Raw genomic sequence first — 24,160 nt, 5'->3', positions numbered from 1 at the left:
ATCTTTCTTGGGATTAGACTAGTGCTCTAACTACGAGGTATGAACATGAAACAACAATCTTCGAAGCTATCTATGAGTCCCTTTACTTCATCAATGAGCATCTCTAATTTGGTCGTCGGTGTGTGATCCCGAGCGAGCGTCGTGATAACCCATCATTATCATCTGCGACCTTTCTTATCCTTATATTAGAATTCGTAGGAAGCCAATTGTGGCAAAGGTTCCATATGAATAACTTAATTTTCGGAAGTAAGTTTTGAGGACCAAAGGAAAGCCCACCATTTTTCTTTGCTTTTGTTATAGACCCGCTCGCCGCCTCCTTCCGATCTTGTGCAACTCTATTGCCACTTTTAACGTTATACTCTTCGTCAGTTGAGAAGTGCCACATAAGACGGTCCTCCGTATATACCCATGCTACATGGAATGTATAGAATCTGCTCGGCATTAATGGGCGAGAACATTTCCAAAGACAGTTCAGAGTTCAACGCCCGTTTGGCCTTTCAATTTCGAGGTCGTGGGATCCATCTCGAGCCCCTTTGGATGAGATCTCATCCCCATAGGATAGAATAAGGTTCCAAGCTTTTTGGCGAGGAAGGCTTGATTGAAGTCCTCGAGATTTTAAAATCCAAGACCGCCTTTATTCCAATGGGTTTTCTTCTTTTTCTTTTGTGCTTCCCCACCAAAAGGCATTCATAAGTTTGCAAAGCTTGTCAATGAGGCTTTTCGGAAGACGGAAACAACTCATCGCGTGGCTCGGAATCGCTTGCACAATCGCCTTGAGTAGGACCTCTTTCCTGGCTTGAGAAAAGAAACTACCTTTTCTGCTCTTGTTCCTTCTCCAAACTCTATTGTGGACAAATGTGAATAGATCCTCTTTTTTTGCTCTAGAAAAAAAGTGGGAAGACCGAGATAATGATCAAATATTCAGCTCGTCGGACTCCCAATATCCCTGCCAGTGGGATTTGATATTCGGCCTTAATTTGAGATCTAAATGTGACACTTGTCTTATCATAGTTCACAGCCTTGGACGATGATAATGTTTTCCTCGTCGGCCTTGAAGAAAAGCATGTTGTCGGGTGAAAAGTAAAAGACCCGGGTCCCCAAAACTGAACTCCCTCGACCTCCCTCGCCTCTTCCGCTTTGTTTAGGAGGCTTGACAAACCTTCTGAACAAAATAGGAAAAATGAATTCACAAGATGACTGTTAAGGTTGAAAACGCATTTAATCGTTGTTTTTCACCTCATAATCATAGACACCCATTGCTTTGCAAATCCCAATTTGGTCATGACCCTTTCGAGGAAGCGACACCCAACATGATCGTATGTCATATCAAGTTTTTGACATAGGCGTGGTTTTTTTTTTGAGGAAACGTGGTCGGTGCCACGGAATATCATAAAAGCCCTCACGTATGGCGGAGGAAAACCGTGGTTACAAGGATAAGAATGAAACAGAAACCAACGGAAAGAAAACAGAAATAAACTCAAACAAACAGGGCCCTAGGAGGCCGTGCGGGACCTCAACTCGCGATCATCGGCCCTAATGGCCTCTTCCGAACAAGGCGGGACTAAACCCAGCCAGGTCGAGGACGAGTGATGGTTAACCGCGTAGCGCGCTAGATTATGCGCAGCAACATTACAAAGACGAGAAATATGCATAATGCGAAAAACCTCAAGCTCCCTTACCTCTCTGAAGATGCGGTGCAAGATCGTCCCAAGCTCTGTCGCAGGCGTCGCGCCCTCATCGATCATCCTTACCACCCCCAAGAAGTCAGACTGGATCTCCGCTCTCCTGCCCCCGACGCTGCGAACTAGCTCTATGCCCTGGAGGACAGCATACGCTTCCGCAAGCTGGGGGGAGAACCCCCTAGCCAGGAAAAGCGTCTGCGAGACGATCACCTCTCCGGTGTGGTCTCGAACTATACAACCGACACCGAAGCCTCCACGGTCGCGAGCGAGTGCCGCGTCGACGTTAATCGAGAGGGTCCCGTCCCTAGGGGGTCCATCTGTGGGTCGTAGTCACCCTCGTGCTCGTCGGAGTCTCCCCAACCGTAGCCGCTCTGTACTCCTCGAGGAAGCTCACCCTCCACTGGACTAGCTGTGGCTGGCTCCAAGCTGATCTCCCGGCTAAGACATTGTTCCTGTGGTTCCAAAGTTCCCAAATAATGGTAATGAAAAGCTCATGGAAACGAACCTCAAGGGTCTCCGTCGCTCTGAGGATAGCGTCGAAAACATCGCCGTCTCTGAAAGGTGGAAGAATGTGGCCGAAGCCCACCTCTTTCTAGACTCTCCTACTCCACCTGCAACCCCAAAACGCGTGGAAACCAGTCTCTCTCGCCTCCTGACAGACAGGGCAGCTGTCGTCAGAGGTGATCCTCTTCTTGGCTAAGACTGCTCTGGCCGGGATCTGGCCTAAACAGACTCGCCAGCAGAAGAGTTTCACCTTAGGAGGAACTCTCAGCTGCCAGAACTTCGTCCACCACTTCTCCATCACCGTCGGATCTGAAGAGCTGGCGACCGGAGTACTGGCTCTCCCCATCGCGACACGGTAGCCGCTCTTGACGGAGTACTCTCCGTTCTCAGTGAAATGCCAGCGACGCACATCAGGAGTACCCTCACCACCACACGGAATGCTCAGGATCGCCGCAGCGTCCTCCTCCCCGAACATCGCTGTAATAAGATCGACGTCCCAGTTACCGTCGAATCTCATAAGCTCAGCTACCCGCATATCGGGGGGAATCCAAGGGGGATCAATCCAGGTGGCCGGTCTGTCCCTCGGAACCCAACTGTCGCCTATGACCAACACAGACTCCCCGTCCCCGATCTGCCATCTCGAGCCGGACTGAATGATCTCACGTCCCCAAAGAAGACTGCGCCATATGGAAGAGCTACACGAGCCAGGGAGAGCCGTCATAATATCACCATCTGAGAAGTAGCTTTGTCTATAGACTCGTCCTACCAGACTGTCCGGTCTCCTGAGAAGCCTCTAGACACTCTTAGCCAGAAGGGCCTGGTTGGACTTCTCCAGATCTCTGAAGCCCATCCCGCCCTCTGACTTGTGTCGCGTGAGGTCTTCCACTTGCACCAGTGGATCTTCTTCGTCGCCGTTCCACCCCCCACCAGAATCTGGCGATCACCGAATGGATGTCTCTAATCAGACGCAGTGGGATCTTGTGGCATGAGGCCACGTAACTGGGGATCGACTGAAGGACGAATTTAATGAGGACCTCTCTTCCAGCCTGCGAGAGGGAGAGACCATTCCAACTCTTAATCTTAGCCCAGACACGGTCTCTCACAAACCCAAAAAGCTCTGCCTTCCTCCGACCACTGAACGCGGGAAGACCTAGGTATCGTTTATGGCAGTCCGTCTTCCTAACACCTAGGATCTGAGCCAAAACCTCACCCTCTTCATCGCTAACCTCCGTACCGAAACAAACATCGGACTTTTGAAAGTTCACCATCTGGCCCGAGGCCTCTGAATAAGTCCGTAAAATGTCTGTAACCCTCTCGCACTCGTCAGGTATCGCTCGACAGAATACCATGCTATCATCCGCGAAAAGAAGGTGAGACACGTGAAGATCCCGGAATCGGACTCCTGAAATCGCCCTAGCATCCTCGCTCGCTCGAAGGAGGCTTGAGAGACCCTCATAGCAGAAGAGGAATAAAAATGGAGAGAGAGGGTCCCCCTGGCGGAGGCCTCTGAAATGAGTCACACTGCCTCGGGTGGAGCCGTTGATGTTGAAAGCAAATCTGACTGAGGTAACGCATCTCATGATAAGGTGCACCCACTGCGTGCTGTATCCCAGTCTCAACATCATCGACTCCAGGTAGACCCACTCGACCCTGTCGAATGCCTTTGCCATGTCAAGCTTGAGAGACGCACACTTTCCATTTCCGAAGCGTTTCCGCTTCATCGTATGGAGAGCCTCGAATCCAACCATGACATTATCGAAGATCAGTCTACCTCCTACAAAAGCGCTTTGGGACTCAGAAATAACATCGTGCATAGTGATCTTAAGACGGTTGACCAAACACTTGGCCACTATCTTATAGATCACATTACACAGGCTAATCGGTCTGAAGTCGCTGACTCATCTCGGATCCTCTACTTTGGGGATGAGGGTGACCACAATATCATTAATGGTGGCCACCTCATCCCCGTCGTTAAGAATCCCAAGGCAGGTCTTCAAGACCGACTCGCCAACTATGTCCCAATATCTCTGGTAGAAAATCGCGGGAAAGCCGTCACTTCCCGGGGCCTTGATCTCATCCATCGAGAAAAGTGCCTTTCTCACCTCCCCTGGCTCAAAAGGGCGCTCCAACTTGGCGTTCATCGCCTCCGAGATCCTAGGCTGTACGCCCGCAGAAACTAGCTCAATACTCTGCGAAGAAGGCCTCGCTGAAGAGAATATGTCACCAAAGTAACCAGAGACGATCCTCTCTATCTCAGAGTCTCCACTGTGCCAATCCCCGTGTTCGTCCTCCAAACCTCTGATGGCGTTCTTCTTTCTCCTAGCAGAAGCCTTGCGGTGAAAAAACTTCGTATTCTTATCTCCGCACCGCATCCAGGACACTCTGCTCCTCTGTCTCCAGTAGTGCTCCTCCCTCTCTACTAAGGCGTCAAGCTGTCTCTCCTCCCGTCTGAAGGTCTCCATACAGAAATCCGGGCCCGATCATCCCGCAAGCTCCACGATCTTCTTCTGCTTCTCGATCCTATCTCTGATCTCTCTGTTCCTCTCCCCGCCCCAGCGGGAGAGGCTCTGTCTGCACTGAGTGATCGCATCAGCTAAGCTCGGACTCTGATCACCACTCTGACCCATCCCCCAAGCGCTACGGATCCGCTCGTCACACTCTGGCTCTCCTATCCAAGACTCCTCAAAGAAGAATCTCCTCGGCCTCCTGCTCCGCCGACGGTCTCTGAAACCCGCTGTAAGCAGAAGTAGAGGTCTATGATCCGATCTCCAGAACCTCAAGTGTCGAACTTTGGCCGAAGGGAAGAGATCGCTCCACTCGTGACTCGCAAGGCATCTGTCCAAACGCTCCTCAATACCTCCTCTGCGCCAAGTGAAAGGGTCACCCTCGAAACCTAAGTCATCGATGTCGCAATCTAAAATCATGTCTCTGAATGCTGATAGCTGGCCGGGGCCTCTGTCGCTACCTCCTCTAATCTCTGAGTTAGAGGCAACTTCGTTCATGTCGCCTCCAACTAACCAAGGACCCGTGGAAGAGCTCCGGAGGCGACGAAGAAGCTCCCAAGTATGCCTCCTCTGGGTGCTCACCGGATCCCCGTAGATCCCCACAAATCTCCATCTCTCACCTAGCTCGCTAACCAGATCTCCCTCAATGTGATATCTCGAAAACGTCCCGAGTAGGAATCTCACAGGCTCTTTCCAAAGTAACATCAAGCCTCCACTCCTACCAAGACAGTCCACCGTCATACAACCATCGAAACCCAACAACACTCTCACCCTTTCAGTCCCCTCTCGCCGTAGTCTAGTCTCCGAAAGAAAAATAAAATCGGGACTATGATCACGAACATGAGCAAGGAGGGCTGACCTCGTCCCGGGATTGCCCAACCCCTGGACGTTCCATATAACGCTTATCATCGCGTTCGGCGGCCCTCACTCTCGAGGGGCGCCGCTCTCTCACCAGTAACTACTAAGGTCGAATCTAGTGAACTAGAAACTTCCAAAGTACGAGTAAAGTCTCTCCTCCCTAAGTCATGTGTGGCAGAAAGTAAATCTCTATCCCCTAGATCTTGGGTGTCCGAAAAAGAATCTCTATCCCCTAGGGCTAGTGTAGCTGAAAATAAGTCTCTATGTCCTAAAAAAAACTGTAAATGAGTATGAGAGGTGATAGGTGGACTTACTGGAGAGTCCGTCGAGGCGTGGAGGGGGAAGCTCGAAGTCCTAGGAGGGAGACTCCCTGAGAGGCGCGCCATTTTCTTCAGGTTTCCCGTTTTGCCCCGACCGCTCTCTAAAAGCTCCAAGTGATCATCTCCACCCGGACCGGCTAAAATCAAACTCATCTCTGTCCCTTTATCCAGAGAAGGGAGCTTCCTCTTGCCCAATTGCCAATCCGACCCAAGAGAGGGGAGGTCATCCTGGCTTTTGTGAGGCCCAGCTGGAATGAGCTGAGTGTAGAGTCCATGGCCCGCTGAATCCAGGCCCACCATGCAGTTCCCCTGAAGCCCAGCCGAGAAAGAATGAGGTAAAGAGACCATTTGGTTAGCCTGGCCTAGATCTCTTAAGTTTTGGATTGTAGAGATTGGGCTTGGGGTAACTGGGCCGGCATTAGGGTTATATGCATGAGGAACCCTCAATCCCTTATCAGGGGTAGTAGCCGAGGACAAAAGGACATATTTTCCTGAAATAGGAGCGGCAAATCCTGGATCAGACGGAAGAGAGGTTGGAGGTGAGTCAAAACTAGCTTGGTTCGCAGCTCTGTCGCGTCGGACCCTCTGACTCTTGCTTTTCGTTTTTCTGGCAGGGCGTCGGGCTGTCGCTTTGTCAGGAGCCGTTGGGAGTGGCGCTCGAGTTTCTTCCGGCCTCACAACCTCCGAATCTTTCTTCTCCGGCGAGGTGAGGACCTCCGGCGCCGGGATCTTCGCCGACACATAGCTGCTCTTCTGCGTCTGGGTCTTCGCCGACAGATCTGGCTTCGCCGATGAAGGGGTCGCCGTAGCAGGGATTTCCAGGTGAGTATTGACAAACATAGTGGTCTCCACCGCCATGGGAGTCGACTCCGGTGCTTGATGCATTGTTGGCGACGGTCTCGTGGCTGTCGGAGGGTTCTTTGCAGGTTGGTCGGGAGGCTGAGCTTGGGCCGCGGTCGGGGTCCTCTTCATCGGCGTGGCTTGAGGGGCAGATTGACCTGGAGGCCCGGTCGGAGACCTTGACGTTGACGGGGAGGTTTTCGGAAGGTGAGCTTTGTTTCGATCCTTATTTTTCAGTGAGTCTGGCCCTCTCCAACCCTTTGGCAGTGAAGCCTCGTAGCCTTTGAACGTCCATAGAGATTCTACTAGTCTGTTAGGAGGCACACCCCTTAGCCAAGCTCCGAACCTTGGCTTATCTCCTTCCTTAGAGCGTTCTCCCGAGCAGTCAGGCTCTCCATGACCAATCTTGCCACAAACATAGCAAAAATCCTGAAGCTTTTCGTACTTAAAACCCACCCAAGTTTTTGAAACACCAGAGCCGAGCTGAACAAAAATACCATTCTTCAACGGTTTGCTTATATCGATAGTGACTCGAACTCTGATGAAGTCACCGTTGATGAACCCGTCTTTATCTTTCTCGACGTTGATCACTTTCCCTATTTTAATTCCCAAGACCTCGCCCATTTTGACTGACCTGTTTCTTTCAGGGAGTCCATGAAGTTGGACCCAGAATTGGGCGAAGCGGAAGAATTCTGCCGGGTCGGTCTCAGTCACCGGGTCACGCAGAGCCAGCAAGGATCGGTCGAAGTTCCAGGGACTCGAGTCGAGCACTCTTTTCTTATCAGAAGCCTTGCCAAATCTGAAGGTAAATACTCCGTTGCTATCCTCCGATATCGAGAGTGCACCATTCGGTTTCCATACTTTGGTCAAGACAGTCCGAAAGGCTCCTCTGTTGAAAGTTTTTGATCGCAGCAGCTTACCATAAAGACAGGTAGAAAGGTCAGGGCTCGCAGCCGAGAGTTCGTCATCTTCGAAGACAACCACGTTCTCGTCGTCTTCGTCGTCCACTCCCAATTCTGACCAACGTTCGCACAAGTCATCCATTGTTCGCCGGAGAACGAGGATGAGGCGAAAACTCTAACTTTCCTTTAGAAGGGGACGCTGAGAATAAATGAGTAATTGTATTTTTTTTCTTTTAGATAGGCGTGGTTGATCGCTATATTATCACCAATGTGTAAATAAATAAATATTGTTCTTTTTTCACCTTATACGTTTTTGACTTGCATTTATTATTTTCAATACTGTAAGGCTCTACTAATAAAGAATAACAGTTTACATACAGTTCTCTATTATTTTCTTATTCATTAAAAATAAAGAGAGCGACAAATATTTTTATTAAAGGCCAGCGAATCGTTTAACTCGCTGTTTCCCGCCAAAACACAAGCAAATCGATCTTCTTCCGTTTCAGTTTTTTTTTTTTTTTTTTCAACAGTAGAGATAAAAAAGCCATGTTTCCGAAACCCTAATTAACAACACAGAGAAGTGATAAAATCGAATAATGGATCTTTCAGAGATAGCGAAGAAGCTCGATCTCTCCATGTCCAAACACCTCACTCGTAAAGCCGCCGAGCTTCGTCGCCTCTGCGATGTTCAGTTCGATTCCTCCACCATCGGCGTCGTAAGTTTTATTTTTATTTTTTATCTCTCTCTCTCTCTCAGCAATGGAATCCGATCTTATGGTTTTTGAAGCTATATTTGTGATTTTCGTTTTTCAGGGAGAGGCGTGTAAAGCTGTGATATGCTTAGAGATTTCCGCCACAAGGTAATGAATAGAATTGAATAACTATATTGGAAATTGATTTGTGATTCCGATTCTGTGTTATCGTATTTTTCTGTGTGCAGATTGGGGGTTTTGTTTGATCGATCAAAGGCAATCAAGCTCAGTGGAATATCTGAGAAGGCTTATACTAGATCGTATAAATTGCTTCAGAATGGTCTTGGAGTCAAGTAAGTTCTTTTTCATTTCATTTCTATAATTTTTAAGATTTCTCCATTTCCGTACTGATCCCGAAATGTGTATTTTTGGTGGTTCAGGAACAAGCTTGATGTTAGAGAATTGGCCATTCAATTTGGGTGTGTTCGAATTGTTCCGTCTGTTAAAAAAGGATTGTCTCTGTAAGATCAATCTCTCTCTCTCTCTCTCTCTGGTAAATTCCATCACATTATGCCAAATTCCTCTTATTATCCAGATGTTTGATAATATGCTTGTGAGGATTAAGGTTATTTTTGTTGCTTGACATGTGAGATGTGGAACAACGAATGATCCAAATCAATAGGCAGTTTGGATTTGAATGTTGATGCTTAAAAGTGTACAAATTAATTTTTTTGCTATTTTATTTTTCAGTTATAAGGAACGATTCCTCGCTTCCCTGCCAGCCTCTCGACGGGCAAGTGCTGATTTTGTTCGGCCTATATTCACAGCTGTTGCATTCTACTTGTGTGCAAAGAAGCAAAAGGTACAGAAGTACTGATCTTTTTTTTTTTTTTTTTAAAATTATACAAAATAGCAATTTTAAACTAATTGATTAGAAAGATGGTGAAAGTTATGTTGCCAACATATTTTGACATGTTAATAAAACTTTTTGACATTGTATTCAACTAGTTCACCAATTTCAAAAAATTAATCACATGGTCAAAAAAACCTATTGAAAGCTGATGCTTACATTTTTTTTGTTTGTAAATTTTGGCTATTTGGCTATAAAATCCTTTGTTTCCCGTTTTCATTTAGAGGAACACATGTTATGTTTTATATTTTATTTTTTATTCTTAACTTAGTGTTCAAATATTGCTTCTGTTTTACAGCTAAAGGTGGACAAGCTTAAATTGATCGAGCTTTCTGGCTCCTCAGAATCCGAGTTCACATCGGTAAGAGATGGGTCGTCCATCGGGGGCAATTTCATTACGACAATCGATTAAATTTAAATTTTCTTACAAAATTTTCACTGGCTAATGTATGGGCTCATGTTTTCTTTCAAGGTTTCTGTTTCCATGAAGGACTTGTGTTTTGATGTTTACGGTATCGAGAAGGAGAGCAAAGACGCTAGAAAGGTGAAAGGGAACCAAGGTTAAGCATTATCTTCGTAACTTCAGTTTGTAACTTCAATTCGTCACGATGTACTTAAAATTTGATGATGCTTTGAATATCTTATTAGATTGAAACACTGAACTTTGTAAGTTGCTCTATCTATGAAGAACTGCTAGACGCTTTGCCGGAGAAAAGGACGCTTTGCCCAAAATTTGTATAAGAACTCTGTATTTCATCAGAGAACTTTGCTTCCATAGCTTTCTAGTTTTGCCTTTCTATTATTGGGTCTTATATAGTAAAGTGTCTAGTAATTCAACTCTTGACACCTATCTTCAAGTGTTTGCCTTGTTTTTACTTCTGTTTTTGCTAAATACAACCCCGAATGTGTTTTCTCAGGGTTCTTGTGACAAGCGATGCAAGAAAATGTATAATGAGTGGAAAGCCTCTATTCTTGATTCGAATAAACAAAATAGCGCCAAAGGTGATTTATTTGTTTATTTTAATTGGGACATTGTGCTTTCTGTTTTCCTTTATGTCTTGTAAGCAACGCTTTCAAGGTAACCAATCTAACTTTATTTTAATCAGTCTTCTTGTCAGTGGAGTGTAAGCGAACAACACAAACTAGTCTTGACTTCGTGAGGAAGGCGCCGGAAACTCACAAGCTCGAAGCTTTGTAGCATAGATGTGTAATACTAGATTTTAATCGAGGCAAGTTGATTAACTTTTAGCAATGTTATTAACTTGAACATAAATAATTTTTTTTTAATTATTTTTAATCGCTTGGTATTTCAAGCTTTAGATTGGCTGTGTACATGCCCATGCGGTAAGGATAAATTTGCAAATTTCACCACTCATCCAACATTGACTTCAAGTTCAAAGTGATGAAGGCATTTTAGAAACATCTGTGTTAATTAAGGTACAGACTAAGTACCTTAATTAAATGCATTTGCCTAGTCCGAGGTGGTCTGTGATGCGCAGGGCGTGTGGATTTTTTCCCGTTTTGTTTGTAATGGATTTTATCTCCAGGAAGTTAAATGCAGACATATTCCAAGTGTTGCCAAAGTTAGTAAAATAGGTAGAAGTTTTATCAGTAAGTTCCTGAAATTCGGTGATTTTTTTTTTTTTTTTTTTTGTTTTTTTTCACAAACATATTTAAACTGAAAATAGAATCTGAATATATGAGTCGCCGATTAATCTGAAGTTCAAGGTCTTGATTCACGAGTAAGGTCAGTTTCGAATCTAAGAAATCCAAGGCATCTTGGGTTTGAGATAGGACGGGTTCAAGGTCACTCTTGCAGCGTGAAATATGACCATGATGAAACTATCAAGGCTAATCATGCAATTTAGCTAGCTGTGAGGTTTAGAAAGCGAAATTTTACTTGTTATAAGTTATAACTCCGAGAGCAAAAGAAAGTTGAAAATAAAAATAAAAACCGCGAATAAATGTCATGTTTACGGTATACTCATTTCTTTTAAGACATACACAACATGATCTTATTTTTGACCCGCAACTTCTTTATCAAATAAAAGTTAAAAGTATTTTAGAGTGACCAATATTCATGAAAGATTGTACAAGGTTTATTATAATATGGCCATTTCTTTCTGAATCTGAGTTGAAATTTCACAAAATAAGTGTCGGCAAAATAAAGTTGTTAACTGAAAAGGTTACTTTCTTTTCTATTTCGTTTTTGTCCTAGTAATGTCTTTGGAATTGGGATTCCGTGTCTTGACGATTATATCTAATGATAAAGGATAAGCATGATTGATATTATACCTTTGTTCATTTCTAGATTTAAAGTAATCAATTATTTCATGTCCATATTATTCATGACACATAAATGTGTAGTGGTGAGACCTGAGAACAACAAACTTTTGGAATTAGTTGAAAGGTTGTTTGTTCTTAAATTGAGTTTATAATAATCAAGATTGGTTCAATCATTAGAGAATGGAAAAAAAGAGAGCATCAATATACAAAAGCAGTGCGAAGTTCAAACTTCAAATTCTTTTGTTAATCAGTGATCTCCTTAATTCTAACGCTGTATTTCTTTGAGGTAACTCAACTCAAATCTGTTCTTTCTAAATTACAAAGTTTGTCTAAGATTAGTAAAATAGTTAAAATTTGTAAAGAAATCCGTGTATATTAGGTACCAATTCACGCATTTAAATTCATAGAGTATGTATTTTACATACATGTGTTAATTTTTTTTATTAAAAATAAGGCCATTATGTTTAAAAAAGAAAACTTACAGCTTCTACTAACTTAGACCTTGAAACTTTGTAAATCAACTGTTTTTAAATTGCTATTTTGTATATTTTTTTTTCATATTGTTCCGCCGATTCAAAATTTTTTTTTTCCTTTATATATAGAAAAATTGACAACAATAACATCATTTACTTGTTACTTACAAAAAATCAACGAAAACACAAATATTGACGCACCAAATCGATCACGAACTACAACCAGTTCGTGACCAATGTGTCACGAAATCAACCTAGTTCATGATCGATTTGATACTAAATGTGTCAATATTTGGATTTTGGTTGATTTTTGGTAAATGACAAACAATTGGTATTATTGATGTCAATTTCATATATATATATATATATATATATATATATATATATATATATATATATATATATATATATATTATATGTAGTAAGTGGACATTTTAAGGGTGCGATTATTTTTTTCCCCTAAACTTGAGCTAGAAAATAAGTCATTTGGCTAATGACTTAATGTAGTGTATTTTTTTAATTGGTTAGTGTTATAGTTATTATTTGGCTAGCATTTGGATATTTTTTTTGTATGGTACAAACAAATGGTACAAGTTAAAGAGAAAATGTTTCATGTAATCAAATATATGAATCATATGAATGAAAAAAAAAATGTCAAAAAAAAGAAAGAGAATATGTTCCCAAGTTTGTTATAATTAATTTTTTAAAAAAGTCATAATTCTATATATAAATATATAGTTAAAAATATTAGCACTTATATGAATTATAAATTTGTAGCACTTATAACATGTCTCAAATGCATTATAATTAGTTGAATCATACTATCTAGCATCTTCTCTTTGGCATCCATCAAAAGATATACTTACATATTTATAGTATAATCCTTCATTTCTTCTTCTGAAAAATATTGCATTCTCTACACAAATATACCATGTAAAAATATTATCGTTTTCCCAATCATTTTGAATTGTAGGTTGCTTTAAAAAAAAAAAAAAATTGTAGACAAGTTTGGCACGATCAAAATTCTTAATCATGCTCTGTGCATTCCTTTGCCTAAATCATGGAAATGAAATGTACGCCGAAACCAACTTGACCTTTCGTGTGAACGATTTTAAAAAGGAAAAAAACACTTAAATTTTACACTTATATAAGAACTAGTTTCACTCCTTTATCTCATTTTAGCCATCTTTTCAAATCAAGTTTCGAACTTGATAGAGAAAAAGGTACTTATAATTCCTACAACACATCGTTAGTTTGATTTCATCAACAAAGATCTTGGGGGGTCCATTGTCTTGCAATAAATCAATATGAAATTAGGTATGTCAAAAGGCTTTTATCTCTATATATCTACACACATTTGTTTCTATATATTGACTTGAAAAATCTATCTATATGTACGGAGTGGTTCTGATTTTTGCCTTAGGAAATTAATCATTTTCCCTATGGAATAGTTACAACAACTAATCTAACATAATTTAACAATAAAAATAATTCTCGTGACTAAAAAGTGTGACATAATTACAATTTTTTTATAAATAAAATAAAAATACATGAACTATTGATATGATGAGCTTTGAGATTTAGACATCTTTACGGTTGAGATTCAATTTGTGTCCATAACATTTGGTAGTTTCATGCTTTTGTTACTCTCTAACTAACATCCTCTCACTCATACACGACAAACATTAAATTTATTATCTAATCATGAAGTAGGGATAAATTATTTCCCTTTTTTCTAGTAACTTAAATATATGTTAAACACTACAATTAGGTATGTTTCTTAAAATAATCACAGTAGTTCTTCCACGCTTTCCAAATATAACAAATGAACACTAAATAGGACTTTCATTCATGTGTCATGTTAAATTAAAAAAAAAAAAATTCATGTGTCATGTTTCTCTAGTAGATTATTTGATCTGTTTTTATAACTATTCCGTGTTCAAACTTCAAATATGATACAATCCAAATATTAACGAGCACATAATTTTTTTGATCTTCAAAACTTATACTTGAATATAATCATAATAATAATAACAATAATATCTATATGTTTATTGAATAATTTTTTTATTTGCATGCATTTCTTGTGTTGAAGGCTTGAAGCTAAGTTTTGTATATTAGCGTAGTTGAAAAGCTCTCTCTCTCTCTCTATATATATATATATATATATATATATATATGTATATGTATATATAGCTTGGACCCCAAGATTCTCAACTGTCTTAAATAAGCCACCAATAATTATTTTTATTTAGTCTTTGTTTGGAATTTATTTTTCTATGGGTTTTATGACTCTGCAAAACTTGTTGACATGACCAAATAACTCGTCTTGAAAATCTCAGCTTTACAGTTCATTGTCAAAAGAAAAAGGAAAAGATTGATGTGTCTGTGTTCTTTTTACATGTTACATGTTATTCTATACGCGTTGCTTATTTTACTTATTTATTTATACTTTTCTATATTTAATTGATGAATATTATTTCTTTGGTAGAAAGTGGATAATCAATCAAACGTATAAAAGCCATTGAAGTCGGTGAGCTCTAAAATCTAGTGTCCAGCTTTTTTGGATACAAAGGACAGCCATTTTCGCAAATTTTTGATTAATGCACAGTGACATATTTGGTTATTATTAATGTTTTTCATATACGTTGTCACACGACGTCAAATTATTTTGTTCCTTCCATGTCCATACTTAGCATGTCACTTTCTTAACCAAATAGAATTACTTTGTGGGGTCTCCTTCTTTTTTTTAGATCTTAACATTTTTATTTATTTATTTATAAAAATAGACATATATCGTTACAATTTTTGTCATTGTTTCATGCATTGTTTGTTTGCTCATTATTTTATAAGTAAAACGGGGATTTTTATTTTTATTTTTTTTCTTTATATGAATATCATTTAATATTTGATAGTTCTTAAATTACTTAAATAAATTAAAAAATAAAATGGATATTTATTGTAAATGTTTATGAAATATGAATTTGGAGGGATCACATTAAATATTATTTATCAGCATAAAATTTAGAGAGCTTTAGAATATATATATTCTTTTTAAGAATTTTTTTTCTTAACTAAAGTATTACAAACATATCGATTTTCGACATAATTTTTGTTAAAAAAATATAAGAAATTCTAGGTGAAATTAAAATAAGGCATTTTTGCATTGAAAAAAAATCATTCAACCATATAGAGCAAAAGGGAAGAATCTCAAAGCCTTTTGAGTGTCTAAAAATATGGTGAAATTTCGAAAATTGTGATGCTTGTACTAAACCAATAAAACACGAGCAAGGGCTTTTTTTTTTTTTTTTTGTAAGTTCAAGCTCAATGCTAGATGTAATCAGGTGTGCGACTATGTAGCTGAAGCTACGGTGTGAATTGATGTATCACCGATGTGGTTCTTAGTCATCGCCAGGTCAAATAGAAAGGTCACGCGTGGGTCCCACTTTTTAAATCCCTTATTTTCGTGCTTTATTTAGAAGCTAGAACTGAAAGCTATATGAACGATGATATGATGAACATGAAACATGATCATGATCACGATCGCACTACCTTTTTTTTTTTTTTTTTTTTTTACGGGTATATATTATTATATAGGGTACTAGTTTTCAGCACGTGACATCGTAAATTTAATCTTCCATTTTAAGCTAATTTCAACAGGTGAAAATAATATTAAGTCCTTAATTAATCATCAAGTGATCATGTTTTGTTTACATCACAATTCACAATTAGCCGGATTAAATTAATTTATACATTTGATAACAAAAAATTACCTTGCACGTGCTTTGTAGTGAATAAATATAAATAAGAGGAAACAGTTCATTTAGTTTCTATTTAGGATTATATATATAGTCCTTTTGAAATGAATATATTTATAAAATACTTAAATTTTTTTATCTAAAATTAATAAAATAGTTATGCAAATATAAGTATTTAATAATGGCCTTTGATTAATTAAAATGTTATATATTGTTTATATACGACATCAAAAATTTAATGACAATGTTAACAATTATTTTGAAATTGTAACTTTGTTAAAAATTTAACAATTTGTCATTTTGTTAGAAATTTAATTTAAAATGACAATTTTTGTTTTTTTAAAAATTATTTATGGCTTGTTTAATTATTATTCTTTGACCGAAAATTTACATAAATATTAGAGCATTAGCGGCTAGAGCAATAATGGCACCATTTCTCTCTCTCTCTCTCTCTCTCTTTTTTTTTTTTTTTTTTTTTTTTTTTTTTTTTTTTTTTCAATGGGGCGTTTGCTTTTTAGGACGATGCGATGCTTGGTTATAATTTATTTATTTATTGATTTTATTTGGTTGGAAATACAGCTTTCTTATGTTATGTACATACATATTCACATTTACTTACATATACGAATGAACGAGACCGTCGTTGACCCATCACGCTCCAAAGCCAGAGGCAGAGCTAACGTACCCAAAATAACGATTTGTTTAGTGAGTCCCACTACACAACTTCGCTTATTAATTAGCTTTCTTGTACGTATAGCAACTTTTAGGGTGGTTATTTATATATTTGAATAGATTTCTTCTTAAACTATTCTAGATACAACACAGATTAGTTATCCCATAACTTAGGAAATTAGTAATAATATATATGCCTATTATATAGCAAAGACCTAATGCACATGAGAAATGGAAGAAAAAAAACGTTTGTTCTTTTTTTTTTTTTTTTTTTTTTTTTTTTTTCCCGCTTGTCCTTCTCATATCTGACTTTATTTCATTTTTTGAAAATCATTTCTTACTCTTGTTGAATCCTTTTATTTTATTTTATAAGATAATTTTTTTTTATTTTTTTATTTTTTATATAAATAAAGAATATATACTTGAATACTTGATTGAGAAATGATGAGGACACACAGTAAAAACTTTAGTCAACATGATCTAACATCAGTTATTCAAGTGGGCCCCGCCACTATGTTGTGATTTAGATTTTTTTTCCTTTTTACTTGCATAAAGAGGCAGCTTTGGGAGTCTCTTTATTCCATTTCTTGGCATGAGAGAGAGAGAGAGAGAGAGAGAGAGCGTTCACTTCACGCCAACCCAAAACTATTCTTGCACCCCAAGCCCAAGATATATTTTTTTTCCCTCAAAAACAACATTTGATTTAACATTATAAGAAAGTACAAAAAATATTTAAGCCCCCAAAATTTGCACATTCTTTTAATATCTGTGCTGTGCGTGCATTGTGTTCTTAACTGGACTTGTAAAATTGTTTGAATCTGAAGTTTTTTTTCTTAACAAAAGATTATTTAAAATTAAAATACTGAAAAATACGTATTAAAAATTAATATTTCTTTACCCTGGGGTCCAAACTGTCTTCGGTTTGTGTGTTTCTGTTTACTTTTATTTTTTCACTTTTACAATATCGAAGAACAGAACAGAGACATAACATAACCACTAACACCGACTGACCCATAATAAGTTAAACAATATAAAAAGTAAAATACAGAACAGAGGGAGGGAGAGAAAAATTGTTACCCAAGAAAGTAAAAAAAAAAAAAAAAATTGATAAAGCATGGAAATACGGAGATTGAGACCGGTCATGAGAACTGTACTAGTGCTTTGTTTGTCTTTGGAGATTCTTATATTTGCAAGGGATTATATAAATATATTATCACTTGGCACCACAATATAAACAGAAAGATAAGCTTATATTCTCTCTCTATCTCTATCTATCTCTCTCTCTAAGGTTTGTTTCTCAAAGGTAAAGAAGCAAAGCATATCTATTTCATTCAATTTCTTTGCTTTCCCTTGTAAGTATCAAACTTTCCTTTGCTTAGAGTTTATAACTTCCTTCAATCGTCTTTCTTTCTTTTCTTCATTTGTCAATGGTTTAATTAATGGTGTTTTAATAACCAGTACAACATATACAATACATGTCAGTCTTGATCAATTCCTTCTGTATGTGAAAAAGACCACCTAAAGTTTGGAATCACCCCATAACAATAATAATAACAATATTTCTTCACATTATATAACTCATTTAATGCTGTGGAAACATGACATGAATTATTATTATTATTACTCATATTTTTTTTTTCTTTGCCTCTTTTTAGCCTTGTTCCCTAATAAACTTACATAGCAAGCCATTATATATAAGGATATAGATCTTCCCAATATTCAACCACATTTCTAATAAATGTTTCCACTTTTTTCACAACATAATTAATTGATTTTTGGTGGCACAACTATACACCTAGATTTTTTTTTACCATCCATATTCAAACTAGGTTTCAATTATATTTCTCTTTTGTTTTTTTTTTGGTGAATAAATTTAAGACCACCCCAACGACCCAACTGAAATTCTTTCATAGTTCTTTCTCAGCCAATACATTACACTATTATATATATATATATACATATATACACACACAAAAAAGAAAAGCTTGGATTGGATCAAAGAGAGGAAGAAGAATAATGAGCTTCATTACAGGATCATCGTCAGGGAAGTCTTGGCAGCCGATAATGACCGGTGACACGTCAGCGCGGAGCTATTGGCTGAATTGGAGGGTTCTGATATGTTCGATTCTGGTCTTGTCTTCGATCACGCTCGCGTTGCTTTTGATACTCAGATTCGAGGGACGACGACGGCCGAGGAGAAAAGACGATAATGCCCCCGAAGAAGACGAAGAAGAAGAAGAAGGAGAAGGAGAAGAAGGGGTTTTGTACGAAGACGAGACTTGGAAACCGTGCTTGAAGAAAATACACCCAGCTTGGCTTCTGGGTTTCAGAATCGCTGCTTTTGTTGTGCTCTTGGCTTTGCTTCTCATCACTGCCTCTGTGGATGGTGGTACTATTTTCTATTACTACACCCAGTAAGTATATTATATCATATGATAATTCTCTGATCATATTAGAAAAATTATTGCCGGAGGGAATTATTTTAAAAGTAAGTTTTATATTGCTGTAGGGAATTATTTGAGAAGTACTTTTTTTTTTAATTTTTTTTAATTTTTTTATGCGTGAAGATGAATAACAAAAGTTAAAAAAAATATATTAAAAAAAAATTACAAAAAATTTAAATGGCTACGTCCAATGTATATTTGTTGGAAAATATATTTTTCTCTTTTTATTAAGAAAGTTTGTGATTTGTTTTTTACCTTGTGTATTTTTAGGTGGACGTTTACCTTGGTCACAATTTATTTTGGGGTAAGATTTGTTTCTTTTTTATTTGATTAAATTTTACTCTGTATTGTGATTTTTTTTTTAAGAATATATATATATGATTTTTTTTTCTTTTGTAGCTTGGATCATTGCTATCGGTTTATGGGTGTTATAAGCACCACAAGAAGGCAAGCGGAGAAAAAGTCGATAATGTCGAATTGGATTCGGAGTCAGGGATTAGTAATTACAAGAGCCCTTCTCCGGCCAATGGACCGCCAAAGACCCTAGGCCAACGACTTGTGCGAAAACGTGCCGGGTTGTTATGTTACACTTTTCAAATAATTTTTCAGGTAATGTTACGTTTGTTGTTCGCGAATTACAAATAATTGCGTTTTTTTTAATGGTTTTGTCGACATTGATATATTATTTTTGGGGAAAACAGATTAATGCGGGCGCGGTAGTCCTCACGGATTGCGTATTTTGGTTCATCATCGTTCCGTTTCTTACTATCAAAGATTACAATTTGAATTTCGTGAGTAACTTACTTCATTTGACTTTATATTGTTTTCATGTTTTCTTTTGGTGATTTTGTCTAATTCTTGCTTGAACTTTGCTATAGATTTTTATTTTTATTTTTTCATATATAAGATATTGGTGATTAGTAATTTTCTAAATGAGCTTTAATTTTTAATTTTTATGATTTGCAGCTGATTGTAAACATGCACACTATCAATGCCGTGTTCCTTCTTGGCGAGACTGCTTTGAATAGCTTGGTGAGTTGTTCTGCCTATTTATATTAAATTTATTGTCACAAGTCACATAATAAACATAATAACTTCACTTAAATTTTGACTTAAATATTATTATTTATTTTGCAGCGATTTCCTTGGTTTCGAATTGGATACTTCTTTATGTGGACAGTTGTCTACGTCGTCTTCCAATGGATTCTTCATGCATGTGTGAAACTCTGGTAATTTTTTTTTTTTTTTTTTTATAAAGTATTAATTGTAATGGCAAGATTATTTATCTGTATAAATTGAGATTAAACTTTTGTTGCTTCAAAAATTCAGGTGGCCATATCCATTTCTTGACTTGGCATCTTCATATTCTCCATTATGGTAAGTACTTAATTATTTGGTAACGTAAACAATCATTTTTTTTTAAATTGTTGGTTTGATTTTTTTTACCCCTTCCTAATTTGAGGAAATAATTTAAATTGTTACTATTTGACTTTTTTTATAGGTACTTATCGGTCGCGTTAATGCACATCCCGTGCTACGGAATTTTTGCCCTAATAATAAAGCTTAAACACCATATCTATTCAACACGGTACCCGAATACTTATCAATGCGAAAATTTTCGTTCGGAGTTGTCTCGAAGGAAAATACAGGCTTGAGGTGAAGAGGAAATAAGAGAGTAAGAAAGAAAAGAAAAATTTAGGAACAAATATTAGAATACATTGTTTGTAATGAATTGAGTTTTGGGTGACACACTAATATGTAAAAGGATGAAAAAAAGGGAAAAGAAAAAAATTAATTTAGCTTTGTTTATACAAAACACTTCAAGAATGGCAAAGATTGGAAAGACAATAGACAGATATATATACTTTGTCTCCGTGTTTTTTCGTTCGATGGTATACCATAAACTTTATTTAATTGTTTATTTATTTATTTGAACATTTAATAGTTATTTAAAGAAAAAAAGAGAGAAAACTCTTCTATAACAAAAATAAATAAAAAAATGTTAATCTTGCCATCATACATAATTTTATTGTCATTCCAAGAGACGAATAAAGTTTTAGTCACTTATAAATAGGGAGCAATGTCATGTTGGAATGTGCTTCTTGGGGATTTTGAGTAATAATTTAGAATATTGCTCAAAATTATATAATCAATGTCAATGTTCACAAAAGTGATGTTACTCCACCAATGCTTTTTATTTATATTTTGTTGAAGTTTCTTATCAATCACTTTCCATATGTAAACACTTTTTTTTATATGCCAAATAAATTCAATTTGAGTTCACATTATTTGGAATAAATAAACGCCAATAAGCAAGTTTTACCATATTGGGATGTCATTTATAAGTTAAGTTGGATCACACAAATTAGTATCATCCAGGAGTCGCACAAAGAAAATCCATGGTGGGGAAATCTTTCACACAATTGAAAAATTCTGTACACATTAAAAATATTCACAAAATATAAAAAAAAAATAACAAAGAAAGTGGTTGCTGGCTTTTTTCTCTATTTTTTTTTTTATCATTTAAAGACAATTTAAACAGAGAAGAGGCTATCCATAAAAAGTTTAGGCAGCACCACTCACTAAAAAACCTACTAGAGCAAAATTATATGTTTAACTAATTAAATCTAAATTCCATTACTATCAACTATATGGTATTATAGATACCATATCTTACTAAAACATGATATTAAAAAAAATTATTTGGTATTTCATTTGCCCTCCTTAAAAAAACTTTTCAACCAAAAGTAATTTCAAGTTATGGTTGAAAGAAATAGTAATGATCACTACGAGATTTAGAGAGGCCAAAGCAATTAATATACACAACAATTAGTTTTAGTTATTCTTAATTATAATATTGTAGATAAGAAGGTCGTCGCCCTCTCGAGTAAGGAGGTAATATGATGTGTTAAACCGGACCCGCATCTTCTGATTATGGACCAAACCGGAGCGAATAGTGACCTCGATAACATCTAGTGCTATGGCCTATTCGAGGGCTTAGCTATTCCGAACTTGTAGAGCAGGATGATAGAGGAGTCTAATCCCGTGCATCTGGGCTCGCCCGTTGCTTTGGATCAGCATTATCAACGAGGGAACACCCTCAAACTCGATTATGACCTTCAAATTTTCCGCGTTACATTATTATGTTCATAAAATCTTAGATTTTCAGTAGCATAATCTTAATCTAATCCGCAATTAATTTACACATCAGTTAGGTTTAGTTATATTATATTCTTATAATACCATGGGTATCAAGGAGATGATATGACGTGTTAAGTAACACCCGCATCTCATGATTCTAGATCGGAACAGAGCGAGCGGCAACCTCGATAACGTCCCGTGCTTTGGCTTGTTCGAGGGCTTTGCTATTCCGAGCTTGTAGAGCGAGATGAGAGATGAGTTTGACCCCGTGCATCTGGGCCCACCCATCGCTATGAATCAGCCTCATCAACAAGGGAACACCCCCAAATTCCAGGCGAACTAAATCAGACCACAACATAACCGATCGAAATCACGACCATCACGCCGATGCACACAGGATACCACTATTCTCAGAATAGCGATCCCAGCATGACCGAATTCAAAAAATTCAAGGAGTCCATGACGGTCGAACTGAAGGCTATTCACTATTCACTCGAAATTTCACAGTGTGACCAGTTCGGCCCCTGAAATAGATCGACTTGTCGCCGAAACTGGGAGGACTCATTTCACAAAAAAATTACCGATGTGTTCATTGGTGATGCTAGGAAAGTTCGTCTCCCACGCTATAATGGCACCTCAAACCCAAAGGCTTATATCATATCCTTTAGAATTGCCATGGGATGAGCTATGCTGAAGGAGAGAGAACGAGAGGTAGGTTATTGCCAACTGTTCGCTGAGAGCCTCTTTGGATCCGCTTTAGAGTGGTTCTCCAGATTAGAGGCCAACTCCATCGATAGTTTCACAAAACTATCCGCATCATTCCTAAAATATTATTATAAGTTCGTCGAGGACGAACTAACGATGGCCGACCTACGGGGGATCCAACAAAAAGAAAATGAGTCCCTGAAAGACTTTATGGTCCGTTTCAAGGATATCTTGTCAAAAATATCCAATGTCGACCCCGAATCCGCTATGACCACTCTCAAGAACGGGCTATGGCATGAATCAAGATTCAGGTTAGAAATGACCGTCAATTGACCCCCCACTCTTGAAGACGCAATCCACAGGGCCGCAAACTATGCCAATGCCGAGGAAAAAATTACCTCATTGGCTAAGAGATATACAGCCGAAAAGAAGCCTCACTCACCTAGGTACGACCTGGAAACGGGGGAAGTAACCCTAGAAGAGCAAACCCCCATGACGTTGGACAGCGAACTAGGAAACAACACGCTCCTCCGGGTTTTGCTTTCAGCATAGGTGACGAAAGTAAAGAGGGATGAGCCAAGCAAAAAAATGGATGAGGGATCCAAACGCGTATTGCGAGTTCCACCAAAGTAATGGTCATACGACGTTGAATTGTGAGACTATGCGAAAAGTCTTGGCCGAAAAATACGCGAATGGAGAACTAAAAAACTGTCGATTTAGGTCCCCCGTAAAACAAGAAGGTCTTCAACAACCGAGAGAGAGATAATCTCTCACCAAAAAGATCAAGACCAACTGAAGATGGGGAACCTGACTCTCCACCGACGCAAACAAAACATCGAGTGGACTTCATAATGGGGGGCTCAAAATTTTGTAGCAACTCAGTCAACTCGATCAAAGCTCATCAGTGACAACTGAAGAACAAGACCACCCGACCCGGATAGGAACATGATGTCCAAATCGCATTCCTAGAAAGCGAGGCATCCGGAATAGTAGAACCACATGAAGACACACGTGTTATCACAATCGACGGGTCCAATTGTGAATTCGCTAGAGTCCTCATCGACGGGGGAAGTTCCGTGGATTTCATCTTCAAAGACACCCTAACAAGAATGTGCATAAGAGAGTCAGAGATAGAAAGGGAGCAGACCAAATTCACGGGCTTCAACGTAGTGACTACTGCTTCGATAGGAACCATAAAACTCCGTAAAGACGGAAGGAATTAACAAAATAGTAGAATTCCAGGTTCTGGAATGCCCATCCCCTTACAACATCATACTAGGAAGACCATAGATACACAGGATGAGGGCGGTGCCTTCAACCTTTCATCAATGTATCCGCTTTCCTACGCCTGAAGGAGTAAGGGAGATTAGAGGGAACCAGGCAACCTCTCACAATTGTTACCTCACGAGCCATAAGCTAAAAACAAAGCTGCTCGTTGAGAAACAATAACATTTAATGAACATTGAGCC

The 24,160-nt window shown here is 38.4% G+C and overlaps 2 protein-coding genes across 5 annotated transcripts; both read left to right on the top strand.

Moving 5' to 3' along the window:
- The first annotated feature begins 8,075 nt into the window (after positions 1-8,075).
- On the top strand, positions 8,076-9,923 carry LOC149383578 (origin of replication complex subunit 6-like). Its single transcript, XM_089629121.1, has 8 exons — positions 8,076-8,326; positions 8,424-8,470; positions 8,551-8,655; positions 8,743-8,823; positions 9,053-9,164; positions 9,511-9,573; positions 9,685-9,772; positions 9,861-9,923. Exons 1-8 carry the CDS (start codon positions 8,207-8,209, stop codon positions 9,863-9,865), a joined length of 621 nt encoding a protein of 206 aa, XP_089485247.1. The 5' UTR covers positions 8,076-8,206; the 3' UTR covers positions 9,866-9,923.
- Positions 9,924-17,611: 7,688 nt separating this feature from the next.
- Positions 17,612-20,718, top strand: LOC149383577 (UDP-N-acetylglucosamine-N-acetylmuramyl-pyrophosphoryl-undecaprenol N-acetylglucosamine protein). Of its 4 annotated transcripts, none has more exons than XM_089629466.1 (9): positions 17,612-17,704; positions 18,434-18,815; positions 19,116-19,149; positions 19,245-19,454; positions 19,547-19,636; positions 19,812-19,877; positions 19,983-20,074; positions 20,175-20,222; positions 20,347-20,718. In XM_089629466.1, the coding sequence occupies exons 2-9, from the start codon at positions 18,466-18,468 to the stop codon at positions 20,498-20,500; spliced, it is 1,044 nt and encodes a 347-aa protein (XP_089485592.1). In that variant the 5' UTR covers positions 17,612-17,704; positions 18,434-18,465; the 3' UTR covers positions 20,501-20,718. The 4 variants fall into 4 exon arrangements, with proteins under 4 accessions (XP_089485592.1, XP_089485593.1, XP_089485594.1 ...); XM_089629467.1 differs by lacking the exon at positions 17,612-17,704 and adding an exon at positions 17,714-17,753; XM_089629465.1 differs by lacking the exon at positions 17,612-17,704 and having other exon boundaries at positions 17,933-18,815.
- Positions 20,719-24,160: the final 3,442 nt, after the last annotated feature.

This window comes from Urtica dioica, chromosome 10 (genome assembly GCF_054948205.1).
Source record: "Urtica dioica subsp. dioica isolate 48M chromosome 10, U.dioica_male_clone48M_v1_H2, whole genome shotgun sequence".
Taxonomy (NCBI): Eukaryota; Viridiplantae; Streptophyta; class Magnoliopsida; order Rosales; family Urticaceae; genus Urtica; species Urtica dioica.
This window is presented reverse-complemented; position numbering and strand designations above follow the sequence as displayed.